This window comes from Anas platyrhynchos, chromosome Z (genome assembly GCF_047663525.1).
Source record: "Anas platyrhynchos isolate ZD024472 breed Pekin duck chromosome Z, IASCAAS_PekinDuck_T2T, whole genome shotgun sequence".
Lineage (NCBI taxonomy): Eukaryota > Metazoa > Chordata > Aves > Anseriformes > Anatidae > Anas > Anas platyrhynchos.
Genome location: NC_092621.1, coordinates 52,206,066 through 52,225,066, shown reverse-complemented (window position 1 = coordinate 52,225,066; position 19,001 = coordinate 52,206,066). Strand labels below are relative to the sequence as shown.

At 39.4% G+C, this 19,001-nt stretch overlaps 1 protein-coding gene across 9 annotated transcripts in view; it reads left to right on the top strand.

The window, feature by feature from the left end:
* The window catches only part of ZNF462 (zinc finger protein 462), a 97,490-nt gene that overhangs the window by 68,796 nt on the left and 9,693 nt on the right, over positions 1-19,001 (top strand). For all 9 annotated transcript variants that reach the window (XM_072031725.1, XM_072031730.1, XM_038169971.2 and 6 more), the window contains 3 exons: positions 9,173-9,437; positions 11,422-11,558; positions 16,891-17,114. In XM_072031725.1, the coding sequence (XP_071887826.1) occupies positions 9,173-9,437; positions 11,422-11,558; positions 16,891-17,114 (626 nt within the window). The remainder of the gene's footprint in view (positions 1-9,172; positions 9,438-11,421; positions 11,559-16,890; positions 17,115-19,001) is intronic.

Here is a 19,001-nt window from a genome sequence, read left to right as displayed (position 1 = left end):
AGGAGGTGTTGACTCTCTTGAGGTAGAAACGCGTTGCAGAGAGATCCTGATAGATTGCAGTGCTAGGCCATCACCAACCATATCAAATTTAACAAAAGCAAGTGCCATATTCTGCACCTGGGATGGGGCAATCCTGGCTTATGCATAGGTTGGAGGACAAGTGTTGGAGTGCAACCCTGCTGAGAGGGATCTGGGGTGGGTTGTTGGTGGCAAGCTCAGTATAAGTCAACAATGTGCTGTGACGGCCAAAAGGACCAACGGTATCTTGGGGTGCATTGAGCACATCTAGTGTGCTCAGTTGGGGTCCACTGAGCACATCTAGTGTTACTAGAGATATCTAGTCAAAAGAAGTGATTGTCTTGCTTTACTCTGCTCTGGTGCAGACTAACTTGATGTACTGTGAACAGTTTTGGGTGCCACAGTGTAAGAAGGACATAAAACTATTAGAGAGTGTCCCAAGGAGGTTATAAAGATAGCAATGGGTCTAGAGGGAGCAGCTGAGGAGCAGCTGAGGTCCCTGGGTCTGTCAGCCCAGAGAAGAAACTGAGGGGAGGGAGGCCTCATGGCAGCCTGCAGCTTCCTGACGAGGGGAGCGGAGGGGCAGGCGCTGAGCTCTGCTCTCTGGGGACAGCGACAGGACCCGAGGGAACGGCACGGTGGGGAGGGTCAGGCTGGGGGTTAGGAAAAGGGTCTGCACCCAGAGGATGGTCGGGCACTGGGACATGCTCCCCAGGGCAGTGGTCATGGCCCAAATCTGTCACTGTTTCAGAATGTTTTCAACAATGTCCTTAGATGCTGTTTAACTTAGGTTGCACTGTGAGGAGTCGGGAGTTGGACTTGGTGATCCTCATGATTCCCTTCCAGTTGATGATACTTTCTGGTTCTGTGATAAAAGGGGCAGGAAAATAGAGAGGGAAACCTGAAATGATCCTGAAAAAAAATCTGATGAGTTGCCCTTAAAAATGAGAAGGAAATCACAAGGCTTGTTTGGTTACCAGTGCCCAAACAAAAATGAAACAAAACAAAACAACAATAAAACTTGATAGATTATTGCCTGAGTAAAGGGTCATTTCAGAAAAGAACTGTTTACCTGTGGGCAGATTGGGTAAATAAGCATCTCGCTAAATCTACTTGTGTTCCTATATTCTGTAAGTGTGATTTCATTAGGAGATTGAATTTAATTCAACAGAGTAAGAAACAGCTAGACAACTTGTAGTGTATGCATGGTATGGAAATTGATAAGCACATGAATCTGAATGTTTGACATGTAGACAGAAGGCTTGTTTTTATCTGACACATTATATTCAGAAACGTATTTTTATTTTATCAATAACAAATTATAAGAACACACGATTGAAACATGACCAACAGGTTGAACTATTCACTCAGTATAGGTGGGTAGCAGTAGATTCTCAGCCTGCAATGTTCTTACTTTAAAAGAAGGCAGTGGGTAAACAGACATGGAAGAACATAAATGCAGCAGGGAAACACAATGCAAACTGCATGGAGCATCTCTCTATTGTAGGGGAAATGGCAATAGACAAAGCAACTGGTGGGGTTAAAATGGTATACTGACTTTGCCACTGATGTTGCAACAATTGCAAGCCAGTAGAGTAGCTACTTAAAAAGCCCAGATTTTAAAGGGAGGATTGTGTACAGTGTAAAAATTAATAAGTGACCAAATCACCTGAAGAACTGAAGGAAAATTAAACTGAGTTGAAGCCAAGTAAGAAACTGCTGTGGGAGAGGGATAACTAGAAATTAAGTGGCTATATGATGGAGTGTTTCATGGACACCCTAAACAGATCCTTCCAAATCACAGCATTGGTAGAGTATGGTAAGGAATTGGGCAGTGTTCGTGATCATGTTATGCTTTGCCTAAGGATGGATGGAAGTCTTTAAAGACAATGTTAATAGGACCTTGTAGTTTTAGAAACTCAAAAATGAGAGGACATGTGAAGATTTTGAACTGGTCCTTCTCTTCTGAGGGAAGGAACATGGTCCAATGTATTTCATTGATTGTGTTAATCCTCACCAGGCCTTTTATAATTTCTACTGCTTTTCTTTGCATCTTATCTTATAATCGCTTTATCCTTGATCTCCATTATGAAACTCCAAGATGCTTTACTAGACAGCAGTGTGGGCCTGGCAGTGTAGAGGAATTCATAAGATAAAATTATTTATTTTCTTCATAGTAGATTCAATTTATATCCCTTCTGTGCAATTTTGATATTAGCACAAGAATCTGCATAGAATATATCCTGTCTCAGTTCCATTCTCAGACAGGTATGCACATAAAAGAGAAGTCGAAGTTATAAGGAATCATAGAATGGGTTGGTTTGGAAGGGACCTTAAAGATCATCTAATTCCAACCCGGCTGCCATGGGCAGGACACCTCCCACCAGATCAGGTTGCTCAAAGCCCCATCCAGCCTGGCCTTGAACACTTCCAGGGATGGGGCATCCACAGCTTCTCTGGCAACTTGTGCCAGTGCCTCACCACCCTCAGAGTATAAGAATTTCTTTCTATTGTCTAATCTAAACCTAACTTCTTCTAGTTCAAAGCCATTGCTCCTTGTCCTGTCACTGCACTCCCTGACAAAGAGTCCATTCTCAGCTTTCCCTTAGGCCCCTTTTAGGTACTGGAAGGCCACTGTAAAGTCTGCCCAGGGCCTTCTCTTCTCCAGACTGAACAACCCCAACTCCCTCAGCCTGTCTTCATAGGAGAACTGCTCCAGACTTTTCATCATCTTTGTGGCCTCCTCTGGACTCATTCTAACAGGTCCATGTCCTTCTTGTGCTGGGGGCCCCAGAGCTGAATGCACTTGATTTCATTGCCCACATCACTGACAAAGATGTTACAAAGTGCTGTTCCCAATACCGACCCCTGAGGAACACCATTTGTTACTGATCCCTGGACATCACCTCTTCTGAGTAAGACTGCACAGCCCATGTATCCTTCTGGTTTCCTTCTTCTGAACCTTGGACAGATATGTAATATCTTTCTCTTAAACGTACAAGCTAGTCCAAAGTTATCCAAAAGTAGATTTACAGATAGTGGTGAAATAAATTCCTCTAAGAAGGCTCTTTGTTTTATTTCTCTATTCATTTATTTGAAATCCTTTAAATAGTTATTTAATTAAAAGGGTTTATTTTCTTTCCCATGTGATTACTCTTTGGAGTGTGTGAACAAGGATACAAAGTTTATTTCCTTTCCAATTCATTCATAACATCCTAGCAATGTAAACGTTCTTTGGTAAAAAACAGAATGAAGCAAAGGAGTAGGTTCATAATCTGTTTTTAAACTCTCATTGAATAAAACATATATAGTGTGGTTTCTTAAGCATTTTCATGTATGTTTTGTTGCATCCCTCTGAATTTTATACTGTTCTATCATCCTCTTCCCTCAGTTAATTTACTGCCAGAACATTTCACCCTCCCACATATTCTTCCTTCCAGGTCAGTGCTGCATGGCATAAAGTGAACAAATGTGTGTAGTCTTGACAGTCTTTGTATGACACTCTGCTTTGCCACCTTCCCACTTTTCAAGCTGTTGCCATTCATGACTGTATGCTTTCCTGCCATTTGTTGAGCTAGTAATTTTGATTTCCATTGAATTTCAGAAGGGATTTTGTGCTTAAATCTCATAAGCTCCACTCTTAGCCTTCATAGTACCATAGGATGGTTTAGGTTGGATGGGACCTTAAAGATTACTTCCAGCTAAGCTCAGGTTGCCCACAGCCCCATCCGGTCTGGCCTCTGAACAGTTCAGAGACTGGGCATCCACAGCTTCTCTGGGCAACCTGTTCCAGTGCCTCACCACCCTCAGAGTAAAAAATTTCTTCCTAATCTAAATCTACCCTCTTTTAGTTTAAAACTGTTACCCCTTATCCTATCACTACACTCCCTGGTAAAGAGATTTCCTGTAGGCTCTGTTTAGGTATTGGAAAGACACTGTAAGGTTCCTCTGAACTCTTCTCATCTCTACTCTGAACTTAGTAGCCATAACTTCCTCATTTAAAAATAATTGTTACTAGTAGTTCAATACTCTTTGCTTTTAAACATGCATTTTTTTAATTTTTTTTTTAAAAACTAGTATTGCATCTTGATTTGGTTTCATAAATGTGTTTCCATTTGTCTAGTGCTTTTCTTAATTCCTTGGAATTTCTATGGCCTTCTTCATAGAAATCTATTTGTATGAATGAACTCAGAATAAATTAAATAGCATTCCAATTTTTTTCTTTTGGTCTCTTTGGGACTTTTTCTTATGTCTTAGACTTGTATTGGTATTATGTAATATTTTTCCCCATAGAGTTATTTTAGTTATTTATACATTCTGTCTGAGTGTTCTTATCTCAGGAGCCAAACATTGCCTTCTGCAGTTTCATTTGTCTCACAGTTGCTACTCTTTTTTGACTTTGGTTGATGCTGCCGTATGGATTTACCAGGAAAGAATGATGTCCTCATTTTTATCTGTCTTCTTCTGGTCATTCAGCTATTTGATTATTTGTAGATGTGCATGCAATAAAGATGCTTTCCAGTGTAGATGAACAGTTTCTCTCTTGAACAATATTTCTCCCTCCATCCATATCTCTGATTATGCAAATGTAAATAGCCACATTAGATGTATCAAGTTCTGCTTACCACGAAAAGATGAAGCAATGGTTTGAATTTTCCTTCTATCTCTCACCTGATGCTCAGTGTTCATTACTTAAACATTTCCAGGTGTTGCTCTGATCTGTTTTTCTTGTTTCTTTTAGGTGCCATGTTCTTGTCTGTTTTGTTTTTGTGTCCATGGTTATTGATAGTTTTGAAAACACCTACAAATGGCTAAAACATCATTTAACTTCCAAGCAAATTTGTGTAACTGGATCAGAATCTTTATTTACTTTTTTCTTCTGAAAATACCTAAGTTTTCCTTCTTCAGGTATCTGAAACACTTGCTATATGCATGTAATATGCTGCACAGGATCCCTGAAAATTGAATTTTCATTTTGCTTTTGTGGTGTGTTTTTGCTGTATATTCTTTACCTGTGTATAGTCTCAAAGTACGCAGGTGTGTATCAAGTTGCATTTTCACCATTGCATTGCAGGGGAGACTGTGAATGCCTTTTTGAACAAGGTAGTGATTTTCAGTAGATAGGACAGGCACTTCATGCCACTTTGTGTTTGCACTCTGGGTAAAGTTTTCAGAATGGCAAAATCACTGATCTGGCACTGAAGTGTTTTAGACACTTCTGGAAATGCTGTTTTTCTTCCCCCCTTGCGGAGCCACTATGAGACTTTCTAATGCATTGTTACCAGCACATGGCAGTAATTCAGATATGGCTGTGTTGATGGGACACCATGCAGGCAGTCTTTTCTTCTGCTTTCCTTTCAGCTAGTCATTTTCTCATTTGGATATAAGAGTGTTGTATAGCAAGGGTGAATGCTGTGGTCTTTTAGATCCACATGTGCTGGCATGGATTAAACTGCCTGCTAACGTTGTTATTCTTCCTGTGCAGGTAATCTGTAGGTAGAGATGTTAGTTCAAAATTCTAGTCATAAGATTTGCAACATTGCCACTGTTCTTCTGTGTTCGACTGCATCAATTACCTTTAATTTTTGCCTCTTGGCATGACTATAGGAGTCCTTCTTTTACCTCAGAACATCCGATGACATTAGCTTGCTTTTGGAGTTGCACAGTAAGGTCCTTATTTCACTTTGGATAAAATAGTTTTTAAAAATGGATCCCCTGTGTGTGTTTTATTAAGTTACCAGGGCTAAGTATTCTGTCATTTATTTTCTTGTGGTACTTTGAGGCTGTTTTATGAAAAAGAAAACATCTTTTTTTTTTTGTTAACATGTAATCAGTACTTCCTAGTGTTTAATTTTTCTTCATTTTCTCCCTCTGTATGTTTTTTTTTTTTTTACTTCTTGTTTTACATTGCTTCATATAATTTCATTAACTCTTCCCTTTGCTTATTTTAATGTCTTTCTTCTGTTTTCTGACTTTGATATAGTCTTCTATGGCGACTTTATTTTTTTCACACGAGTGGCTGGACCATCTTCCTGCTTCTGACCAAGATTGTTAATGATCTCCTTGTGTAATCCCAACCCTTTTAGCCATGTATACAAGCAGGAAGACTGAAGTGGAACTTACGTTGTGTGTAGCCATTACTCAGTTGTTGGGCAGTTTTGAGGATAAAACTCTTCTCTCTTCTTACTTCCTTCTTCAGTCTTAACTTCCTTCTTCAGTCTTAACATCCGGGCATTTTGTTGTTGCAGCAACACCAGCAAAAGGTGTCCATCATTTTGATGCACACCAGCTCAAAACCTGAGTAAATGCAAAGTACTTTTTTTTTGTACTTTGTTATCATCTAAGTCAGTTTGGCATACGCAGAGTAGTTTGGAACATCAGCCTGCTCTTTCAGCAGGTGTAGAGTAGGTGCACACATGGAAGTGCTTTGCCAGTTTGAGGCAGTGCTGTTCCTTAAAAGTCACTGTACCATTGCTCATTGTCCGTGACTTTTTGATTTTTTAATTTTTGATTTGTCTCACTAGTCCTTTCCTCAGTTGCTGTGTTGTTGTTTGTTTGTTTGATTGTTGTTGTTTTTAAATCCCAACTTCCAGCCCCCATCACTTGTTTCTTACTTTCTCGCATTCCCATCTGTGCTGTGTGCTAAATGGCATGGTTGGAAGGAACTCAAGGCAGTTTCCATCCTTCCTCTACCTTCACTCATTTCGGAGTGGGCATGAGCAGTGTGTGGTTCGGTGCTCACTGAAAGTTCATGGAAAACCTCACATGCCTTTATTTGGCTTTGAACTTTATCCAAAGTGTTCCTGGTGGAGCTGCGTTGCACCTGCATGCTAGGATAGCTGTCTGGCAAGCTGATCCTCAGAAACTGACAGAAGCCAAATACACGTGTTAATGATGGGTATTTTTCTTAAGGAAGTACTAAATCTTGCACTTCAGAAGGGTAGTAAAATAATGATAGCTTTTGGCAAGGCAAAAATGGAAGAATATTCAGACAGAGCTAGGAACAGGCATGTTACCATTGTTTAAGACTCTTCATATAAGCTCTTCAGATTTTTTTTTCCCCTGTATCATAACTCTTAGTTGTAACAGAATGATCGACTAAAAATTATAAGGTGACCAGTGTAAATATTTAAAGGTAGGATTTGGTTTTGGCTGTTCCTGATGACAAGGAAAGCTACCTTGTACACTTTTCTTCCTGCGGGAATAATCATGTAGCTATCTACTTCTGCAATTTTCATGTGCCAGATTCCACAAAAGTATATAAATACCCAACTGAAAGTTCCAAAACTGGAATAATAGACACCAGACATCTTTTTTAAACCCACAGATTTCTTAGTGGTGGACATCACTGAGGCCTTGGCTGGGAATCTTCATGATGTGTTGTAAAATTTTGATGCCTTCTTTTGGAGGAAGAGAACAGTAAATTACTAACTAAATTGCTAATTACTAACTTTAATCTAATGGAAGCCTGCTTCAAACAAAAGGGAAAAGAAAGACTTGACATTTGAATTGGTAGAGCTCACTGTGAGTCCTCCATGGTGAGGGAACCTGCTGTAGAATTGGTGAAAACAAGACTTGATAAATGCTGTATTGTAATCCAGCCTCTGTTCATGAGACTTGGATAGGAAAAACAAAAAGTATTTAATTTAACCAGAATCTTTCATGTCTCTGCTTTTGTCTTTGCTGTACACCTGGAGATGAAGCCAGGGGAGCCTGGAGACATTTATCTCCAGCTTGTATTTTTTTTTTTTCTCGTGTTGGTTTGTTTTTTTATTTCTCAGGCATGTATAACCCTCTTTTGTATTTATGAGAAATGAGGGGTGAGCATTTTACTCTTTTGAAGACAGGTGGAGAAGTCCCCATGCTGAGTGCTGTATAGGCCTGTTTGCCTTTTGTTTCTCCTTACTAATTGGTTAGAATGGATGGTATTAAGTTCCCGCAAGTATGTCTGTTAGAGAATTCCTGCATATCTAGCCTCAGGGAATTAAGCTTTGGAAAATGAAGTACCCATCAAAGCAGGAGCTGGCTGGTACAGTTTGTATCCCGACTTCTTTTCTTTTTCTCTCTTCTTTTTTTCCTTCTTCCAAAAAGCTTAAGAAAAGAGTCTTTTGTCTTCTTTTCATGAAAGTTACACTGAAATTCATCTGTGCTTTATTCATTTGCTTTCACTTGTGCCATTCATGGGCAGCTGTGGGTTACACAGGACAAAGAGATGAATTCCTAACCTCCACATATAAGCAGTGTGCCGGAAAACGTTCAACACCCACACCTCCCTTTTTTGCAGGGTCCAAGTAGAAGTATTACAGCTTTTAGTGTCAGTACTGAGATACCTCTGGACTGTGTTTTTCCACATGCCATTAAAATGGTGTGGCAGAGTTTTGCTGGCTTGTAGAATGGAGGTGGCTATACAGATTTATCTTTTTCTCAGTATATCAAAGCTTAGTAACTTCTAAGGAAATGTGGTTTAGAAGTTTGCTTTACTGAAATTTATGAGTAAATATCTTTTTTCCATGATGACTTGATTTCAAACATCCTCAACTCAGAGTACTTGAATATGTTTTGTGAAGACCTCTTCAACTGTGACAAAGTAAAATTTCATCTTTTCGCTAGTTAACTTTCTGTGTGGGTTTCTCAAATAATTCCATGAATGATTAGGGAAGAGTATCCATTTCTTTTTTCTTTACCATTTTTTCGCCTATTACACAGGCAACTCACATGTATCCTATGCCAGATTTTTATCTGGCGTGAATTGGCATAAAAAATTTGAAAGAACCTGGTCTGACTGATTTGCCAAATGCATAAGTGCTCAGCAGTATGATTAATATGGTTTACCTTCATAAATTAAAAATGTCTTAAGACTTCTTTTTAAACTACTTTTAACTTAAACCTGTCACTTCTTTTTTCCCTCCCCAAATCAGATTTTAAAAAGCATAATTTATACTGATCAACTTTTATATTGTAGATTGCATGTTAGGTATAGAATTGATATACCTCTTCTTCTTAAGCCCTTCAGAATGCTGTCAGCGGATTTCATAACTGATGTCTTTCCCCTGGTCAACCCTCTCTAAAAGCCAATAGGTGCTGGAGCATGTCTTGAACCTTTTTAGGTTTGCTGATCCACACGGAATAATAGCTTCTCTCTGTTTCTCTACAGACTCTTCATACTCAGAGCCTCCTGATGTTCAACAGCAGTTGAACCACTACCAGTCTGCAGCTTTAGCCAGGAACAACAACAATGTCAGTCCAATCCCACTTTCAGGGAGTGCTGCAGGAATGGAAAAAACGGAAGCCATCCTTAACTGTGAATTTTGTGAATTCTCCTCGGGTTACATACAGAGCATTCGGCGTCATTACCGTGACAAGCATGGAGGGAAAAAACTCTTCAAGTGCAAAGATTGTTCCTTTTATACAGGCTTTAAGTAAGTACTGTGGAAAACAGATAAACTGAACTCACAAGGATTTTTTAGCACTTGAAAAGACTTCTGAGATCTTTGAGAGCTGGCTGTAGCTAACAGAAACATGGCCACTGCTGACCAGAGAGAGGAACATAGGAAATGCCATGCCAGATCACAGCAGCATCCATGTAATCCATTTTCCTCTCTCTTACAACAGCCGGTACCATCTGCTGCAGACGAAAGCACAGTGAGTCCTTGCAGTAGCTTTTACTTGCTGAGGGAGATGGTACAGGTAGTGCTTTTTCCTTAACATACGCAAGTAGAGGGTTTTCCTTATCCTCAGGTGTGAAAATGTTCTCTTAAAAAAAAAGGTCATTTCCCGGTGAGACTGGCATGAAGCATGAGAGAAAAAACACAACACACACAAGTGTTTTAAGGAGAGATGAAAAGTTATATCCCTTTCTGAAGAAACCTCTCTCATGTAATTTTATTTCTCCCATTGTTTATCTAGCTGGAGTGTGTTCTCCAGAGTAACTGATAGCACACAGAGACATTTCAGCAAATCCAATTAGATGTTGCAGAATGTAAAATCTCAGCTGTCATTGTGTGTGTATTTTAGCTGTTGTTCCCTAAGGATAAAAGGCTTATGCACCTGTGCATCATTTCACTCTGATATGCTGGACCCTCAAGCCTAAGTTCCCTAGCTGCCATTTGAGTTCTGAAATGTGTTAAGTACTTAGGAGACTGGTGACAGTAAATAGTATGATTGGGTACAGGAAAGATGTTGTGTTAAAGGAAATGTTGAGCACAAACCTTATAAATTTCCACAAGAACAACCTTTTTTAATTTATTATTTATTTATACCTTCAGACCCCCCCTGCCTTTATGGTACAATTATGCTTTATACCCTTATTGCTATCTGTCTTAAAGATTACCAGTTATCATTAGATCCATTAAATCTGCTCACATCTTCCTAGTGCCTTTTACTGAGATTAATTGAAATCATCTTAAATCAAATGGCAATTAAAGATACACATACTTGCATAAAAGAGTTGTATTTCTTCATGTGGTGTCTCAAACTTTCAAGAACTAAGTTTTCTTGTGGAAGTACACTATGTTTTCTCCCTTTAAAGAAAAGGGGTAAAAAAGCCCATACAAACCCCCTCTTAAAATCACTGTAGAAACTTAAATGCATGAAAGCACTCACTGAAGTTGATAGAAATACACCTGTAAAATTCGATGATCACTTGGTTGTGCCCAGAGCCACTTGTGTTAGTAAGTTGTTCAAGCTAGCAGTCTTGCAGAATTTAAGTGAGGACTTTTAACTCAAGTTCAGTGTGTCAATCTCACTAGTTTTTGCAGACTACCTTAGGAAAAAACAACAACAACAACAACAACAACAACAAAACAACTAAGTCCTCCAAGTTTACAGAGAACTCTCATTTCAGTAGTTGAGCTTGTGATTAGGTAGATATATAGTTACTTTCCTCTGTATGGAGGAAGAGTTGCACGTCTCTTACAACTTCTAAGTATGCCTGTAATGTAATATCACAATAGTCTTGTCTTACAAAGACAGAGGTGGTTAAGAGTATTATTTGCCTCCAAAAATACGTCTGTATTCACCCCTGCAGTCCAGAACAGTTAGTTGCTAACAAATATTTTTTGTTAGAAAAAATACACAGAATATTTCAGCCTGAGGACAAATAATGAACATAGAAGATGGCAATTCTTTTGCTATCTTAACTATAGCAATGTGACTATAGAGCAATCCATGCAGAATATATTGTCAGAATGTGTGCCAGTTACTTGAGGATACAAGCCTGCAAATACTTTTGCTCATGTGTTACTCATGTGAGTCGCCCTACTGCAATGCCATGTGGCACTGTGAAGACAAGACTGAGTGGTATCTGTACCATTTTACAAGACACTTTCCTTATAGAGCCATGACACTTCATCGTTCACTGCACACCTCTTTTGACTGCTTCCATCTCTCCCTCCTGTTTCACAGATCTGCTTTTACTATGCACGTGGAAGCTGGGCATTCGGCAGTTCCTGAGGAAGGACCCAAAGACCTTCGCTGTCCTCTTTGCCTATATCACACCAAATACAAACGCAACATGATTGACCACATAGTTCTGCACAGAGGTAATGATATCCCTTTATGTGTCTGTCTGATGAGGGAAATGTTGAACAACATCCGTGTATTCCAGACTGGCGTCATTAAATTTTCACCTCTCTGTGCTTGAGCACAAGTATGTTGAATAGGCCATTAGGATACCAATAGGACATCAAGCCTTCGGTATTTTTTGTTCTTTTCTAAATGATACATCTTAATAGTTTCCTGTAAAATTCAAATCTGTTGAAACAGGACAAATTCAACCTCTCTAAAGTAAAGCTTAAAAACAATTTTAATAGTCTTCAAGCACCTATTTACCAAGAGTAGCACTATTTTACAGCTTTGATCTAGGCCAAAGTTGTATCCTGCTTTTGTCCTTGTTGTTGTAAAGTCCTTGCTATCAAAAACTCTGGGGTACAGTATACCAACTTACTGTAGCGGACCCAGAATATCTCTTGATTACTTCCTTGAAATCTTTCTCTTCAGTATGTGTCACTGTTCTTAGGATCAAAACAAGAATGATCATATTTTTTTTTTCTTTAAGACTTCATTTCTTTCTGCTCTTCTCCCTTCTTTTTTTAACCCAGCTAAAAATGGGATTAGGGATTTCTATATTGTATTAACTGCAGGCTTGCTAGCTCAGAAGAGACAGCTGTTTGGGCTCTCTGGGCTGGGATTCCTGCCCATAGCTATCACATTTGATGCTTGTAGATGGTCTGTTGGCTGCCGAAATCCAAACCCATGTGTTGGGATGGCACTCTGCCTGCTTGCAGGTTGGGCAGAGTTTCACAGTAGGATACTGGTGGTGTGCAAACACAAGTTTTGCATGCCATCTTTTTCCTGGAGAAGATCCTGGTGTGACAAGCGCTATCATAATTCCTTATAACATAGCACTTACCACTGTTGGTTAAAGTCCTTCTTGTACCAAAGGAGTGAGGTTGGCAGACTTGATACATATTTCTATCTCCTAGCACAGCTATTCTGATGAAACATCTGGGAAAAAATGACCTGTCAGTGATTCAAAAAGCACATCACAAAGCTGCCTTATTTGGTTGTAAAAGTTTGGCAGATGCTTTTACTTCCTGTCTTTGAAGGTGTTGCAGTGTCAGATTTTGCCCAGCTTCAGGGCATATTCCACAATTATCTCTCTTCAGAAGAGAGGAAGGTTTAGTTAACCCCTGTACAGTAGACTGTGTGGTTCCAAGTGATGCCAAGGTGTGCTCTTGTTTGTGGCTGTGCCAGCGCACCAGTGAACGCTACCAAACATTTAAAATACAGATAGACAGACGGAGGAAAGAACATGATGGGTTTAGTTAGGGAAGTTTCCATCAAACATAGACTTTACACTAGGAGTATCTAGTTGCAGTAGCGAAAGAGCACTTCATGTAGCTGTGCTGCCTTTACAGAGGTATTTCTGACCCATTTCAAGGAGGTGGTTACCTCCTGAGTAGGGGACACTCTGGACCTGTTCTTTTGTTTTCCTGTTGTTTCAAATGCACAAACTAGCCTTGAGCCATAGTGCTGCTGGAAAAACAAAACAAAACAAAACAAAACAAAACAAAAAAACAACCCGCTAGAGCACTGGAAGAGGTAAAACAGTAAAAGTTTTAATAAACAAAACAGAACAACAAGAAAAAAGAAAAAAAGGCACTCCTACAATTTTTGACAAGAAGTAACATGCACCGAGAGAGAATGAGAGATGGTGAATACAGTCTGGAATAGCCTTCTTCTTTTATAGTCATTGCACTGATAAAATAAGAGTACAGTTGTGATCTGTGGTCAAAGAAGATCATTTTTTAGGTAGATGGTGTGGTGCAGTGCGTAAAATCAAGAGTGAAGGATTTGATCCATTTCATGTTCCGCCTGTGTAAAAAGGCACATTTACAGATGCATAACTCTTACCTTACTTCCAAATTGTTGCACCTGTAGTCCTTCATGAAACAGCATGCACTTGAAATAGAGAGTATATTTACCTCTTAATTAGGGTCTGCGGAAGTTGACTTTTACAGGCCTAAAGCATTATAAGCTCTAAGGCTGAATGGCTTGTGAGAAATAATTAGAAAACAAATTTGCTTCACCTTGAGGACACGGGCAAGCAGGATGCCTTCAAGAGCCTTCTTGCACGTGTAACCTATTCTGTTCAATCAATTCTGTATCAGTTTAAAAGCTGTTCACCATCCCTTTTGCAGGCACAGGTGGAGCACAGATTCGTTGCCTTTTGGTGGGCCATATCTGGGGACTGACACATCTAGAGGATTTGATCCTCAGCTATGTGGGCAGGTGAAGAGACAGAGTGTGGTTCTTGAGTTCTTTCTAGCTTTTCTGGCAGGCAAGCACGGGAACCTTCTACAGAGGAGACAGAAATCTCATTCCATGGCCAGCAGAACTACTGGCCTTTAACTTAGTCTGGACAGTGTAATTAGGTTACATTATCCTGTCCAGTAGCATTTTGGAACACATTGATATTTTTCCAGGGCTGAATGCAACTTACCAAGATCAGTGTTAGGTCTTCTTTAAAGTCCTTGGGGAATTATATTTTCTTCTTTTAGTGATCATTTTACTCTCTTGCTGGTTGAAATGATGATTTTGTTCTTCCATTTAATAGAAACTGCACTGATTTCTCTCAAATAGTAAGTTCAAGATAAAAAATGCAAATTTCCAACTTAATCTACCCCACAAAAGACTTCATTGCTGCCATGTTCCTTACACATGGTTGTTTCTGCTGTTATCCCTTGTACACACAGCTTCATTCATACATGCAGAACCCTTGTAGTCTACTTGCTTTTGGCTAATGAAACACAAAATGCTGTGTGTTCTGTGACTGTAGTTCGTATTTACATTCATTACAGGCAAAAAATGCGTATGTGCAAACACCCAACAGTACCGAATAACTTTTCTGTAGGCTCAGCAGATAGTAGAACTATTTTATTTGCACTTGCGTTACATTTAAGGGAAGGAAATGAGTTGTGTGTACTATGGTCTGTTGGTGAGTAAATAATTTTCCTTGTTAACTAAGGACTGATAGAGTCATGGTCTTTTTTATGACTCTAGACAAAAAATGTATGTCTGCTTTAAGTAGCAAATAACTAGCGTGTCAATGGCCTTTCAGTGTGTTCTCTGATCTGCACTGGAATTAAGCTGAATGTTTGAGTCTAATTTATGCTTGAATTTCTTAAACCAAGTTGATGCTGCTTAGGTGTTTATTTTGTTGTTCTTGTTTTTTCTTAGACCTCTTGTTACTACTCCACAATTCATGACATCTTTTCCGTGAAGCATATATAGAAGTCTTTGTTTCATAGAATCATTAAGTTGGACCTTCAAGATCATCTGGTCCAACTATCACCCTTCTACCAATGTCACCCACTAAACCATGTCCCTAAGAGCCAGGTCCAACCTTTCCTTGAACACCCCCAGGAATGGTGACGCCACCACCAAATTAGATTAGTTTAGACACAGCTAAAGTCTGAAGAAGTCTACACTTAAGAAGCTAAATCTTTCAATTTTGTTAGAGGCTTTATGGTTTGCTGTAATTTCACTAGTTGCTCACATATAAGTGCGTTCTAAATGAGTAATTAAATACAGAAATCTTTATATAGGGGCAAGCCAGATATAAGAACATCACCTTACAAAATGTGAGGTTCTGGGTCCAAATCATCCTGAGAGTTCCAAAGTAATTTCTTGGAGGTATCACACTATGAGCTCATCAAGTAAAAGTTTTAAATCATCCCCTAAAAGTAAAATCCTTCATTCTAGAATTTATGTTTATTTTGCTTTTCTCATGTTACTGTGTTGCTTTCCATATGAAGAGTGTATGTGTAATTGCGAGAAAATAGGGTTTCCTGATGTGAGCAAGGAAATGCTGAGTTCCAGAGTAGTAGATAAAACATTTTGTACTATCTGATGTTTTAGTGTTTTGTTTTATATTTTAAATGTGTGCCATGTACTATAGGATAAGAGAATTTTCAGATATTTTAGTTGGTATTTCTCTTTTTGGATGCTTAACTTAGCCTTTTCACTTTTGAAATCAGCTGCTTCACTTATTCAGCAAGTCCAAAAGTACACAGTAGAAACAAGCTTCTAAAAAATCTTTGACCACAGAATCACAGCTTTAAATTCTGTTGTCTCTTAGACAGTATTTTCCCTTCCCTGCTTCCCACACCAAATGGCCAAAACTTAGCGGTTCTATAGCTAGAGAAGCTGTTACTGGTGTAGAAAAGTCCTACAGGTTTTTTAGAGGTTTTGGTTTTTTGAAGTGGCCGAAGTGGTAGTTATGAGGTAGGAAAACTTCTGTATTCTGGGAGAAGCTGAGGAGGATGGAATATTTTCATGGGCACATGGATTAGGTGAAGGGTGAAGATAAGAGAATAGTGGAGCTTTTACCACCTTCCAGAAGCCATAGGGGACTTTGTATTTCTTTGGTTGTCTTGTGTTGTGATGTTACCCTCCTCACTAAAGAGAAGGGCCCATTTGCTCAGATTTGTATGTGGATTACCACATCTCATTCCTGTACCCTTCTTGTCAACCACCTGAGATATTCAGGCTTTTTTTTTTTTTTTTTTTTTAATAATTTGTTTTAATATGTTAAGGATGACCTGCATGAGGAGGATCAAACTCCTCCTTTAATCTGCAGTCCATAAGGGAAAACAGTACTAAATTTCAGTGTTCTAATTAAAAAAGGCCAGTTGAGTAACAAAATCCCATAATGAGGACCTTCTGGTGACCCTCAGCTGAAGGGTCAAATTTGGGATTTCCCTTGTGCACACAGTTTGGGGAACACAGTGGATGTGTGTTACATCAGATTCTGGTTCTGTCGAAAGACTGAAACTAATTGCTGCTCTGTTAAACATCTGTATTTTGTTTGAGAAGCTGAGAGTTTAAAAACTCAGCAAGAGCATTTGCTGTACATGCTTGTATCCTTGATCTGAACTGTGGGAGGTGTGACATGATGTGTGTGTAGATTTTGAATCTGAGCTTTCTAGCAGTTATGGATGTGTTGGGAGTTTCTGGTGCTGGCTGAACTGCACAGTCTCTTCCAGAAAAAGGTGCTGCCTTACTTGCCCTCACAGTCACCAGTGAGTAGCTTTGAATATCATTTGCTCCAAAAGCTCCATTCCCATCCTCTTTACCCAATGAGTGGTTACATTTGTGTGCATCTGTAGCCTTAGAGGATTAACCCTGTTGTTGCAGAGAATTTTTTTTTTTTGGTGTGTTACTCCAGTTTGGGTCCCACTCCTATGTAGGTGGATTTGCATAGCCTTATACAAAATTCTGTTGTTTGTGTGGGAGGTAGTTCCCAAGCTGTTGACATGTGGCCAGGTATTTCATAAAATTTGTTAAGTGAATGTTGTCCTGTTTCTACAGAAGAGCGGGTCGTCCCCATTGAAGTCTGCCGTTCCAAACTGTCAAAGTACTTGCAGGGAGTTGTTTTCCGCTGTGATAAGTGTACCTTTACCTGCTCCAGTGATGAGAGCTTGCAGCAGCACATAGAGAAGCACAATGAACTGAAACCTTACAAATGCCAACTCTGCTACTATGAGACCAAACACACAGAAGAGCTGGATGCTCACCTTCGAGATGAGCACAAGGTAATTACAAAATAGTTTTAATTTGTAACAGTCTACTCTTGAAAAGGAAGCATTTAGTTTACTTGCATGTTAACTCTGATTAAGCCAACCTGCCTTCTCTTCCTCCCACCCCATGACAATCTGGAAACTAACCCCATATTGTATTTCACTTGTTGTTGTTGTTGTTTTTTCTTTAGAAAGTCAGAACTGAGAGTTTCTAAAACTGTTAGATTGATTCCAAAAAATGTTAGATAGAGATTCCAAACATAAGATTGGTCTGGCAACTTCAGCAGCATGAAGTGCCATGCATATTTTAATAACAAAGTGGGCAATACCTTCCGTTTACATTTAACACAGGAAAGATAAACAGCAACTGTAATTAGGTCCTAGTTTAAAACTGCTTTGGAGTTTTTGTGGAGTCAATGAGTACAGACCTAATCCAGTCTTTAAGAAGCTGTTACAAGACTTCCCACAAACTCCTGTTAACTTTGAATTTCTGTAGCTGTGAACTGTGTATCTGGGAGACACTGAAGTTCTAGGATTTAGTTGTATTTTGGAGTATTTATCAAAGTATTTTCTTGTTACATTTCCAGGGGAGGCAGCTATTTGCTTCCGTCTATTGGAGCTGAGCTGCCCAAGTCCTCATTAAAACTCACTCTCACTTCATTAACTGAACAACACTTCCCTTACCTCTAAACATGTTTATGTTGACAGTATTAGCAGATCAGAAGTCCCAGCAAAACTTTGCACAAAAAAAACAAAAAACAACAAACAACAACAACAACAAAAAAACACAAAGGCAAACACATAAACGTTTGGCTGTCTTGTAAAAACAAACTCTGTAAACCTAATGTTGGCCTGATGTGCTTATTTTTGTTTGTCTTCTTCTTTATAACTCCACCAGAGTCTTCTGCAATTCATATGGTACATGAGATGCTCCTCCTTTTCCAATCACCACAGCAAAAGCTCTGGCATATCCAGGAGACATTAATCCTCATTCATTTCACAGTGGATCAGAATGGGAATATTATTCCTCACCTTTTTTCTTCCAGTTTGGACCTGCAATAATGATCCCAATAGTTTACAGTATCTTTTCTATGTCTCTCTTCACTCATTCATATCTTACTAATTTGTGTCCAAGTTCTGGGCTCAGTTACCCAAATGATATGTTGCACCTTAAAGAGTTCCTGTGCGTGAACTGGGTTGAATTAAATGCCTTGCACATCGTCTTGTCTGTTTAAGTCTCAGTGGGTAACATGTCAAGTCAGAGAACCTCATCCCAGGTGTCTGTAGGTAGTAGTTCTAGGGACCTGATTACTTGTACACCACTGCGTTTAGGATAGATTGCTATTTGGACATATACTAGAGTCTAATTCATATGACCCTTAGGTTCATTCAGATTCCCTTTTCTGCAGAGGCATAAAAGATAGTGGGGGTTGGTATTTCATTCAGCGTCTTGCAGGAGGTGTTTTACTGCACTCATTCCTGTCTCCATCCTCTCTGCCTCTGTAGCTCAGTGCCTGTGCTGCTGGAGGGCTATCTTTTTGTGTGAAAGATGAATCCAAAATCCTTACCAGCAGTGATCAATGAGCTCAGAGGGCTCTCGTCATCAAACAAGTATTAGCCATAGTTTCCTGGTCATGCTTCCACTGTCTGCCTCTACTGTAGATCTGGACTGTTCCTCTGCTGTTTCTAGTGAATGTGGTAGAGTTCCTGACTTCTGTGCCCTAAGCTGCTGCTTACATATTGCTGCCTTGAGCTATTAAGTGCTGGTGCATTTTACCCTAGGGTTTGCTGAGTTTAACTGCTGGGTGAAGTGTTCACATTATAGTCTATATATCAGTTTGCAAAGCACTTTGAAGCTGTTCGTGAGAATTAATCTGTTATTAATGAGTGAAAGTGTACATG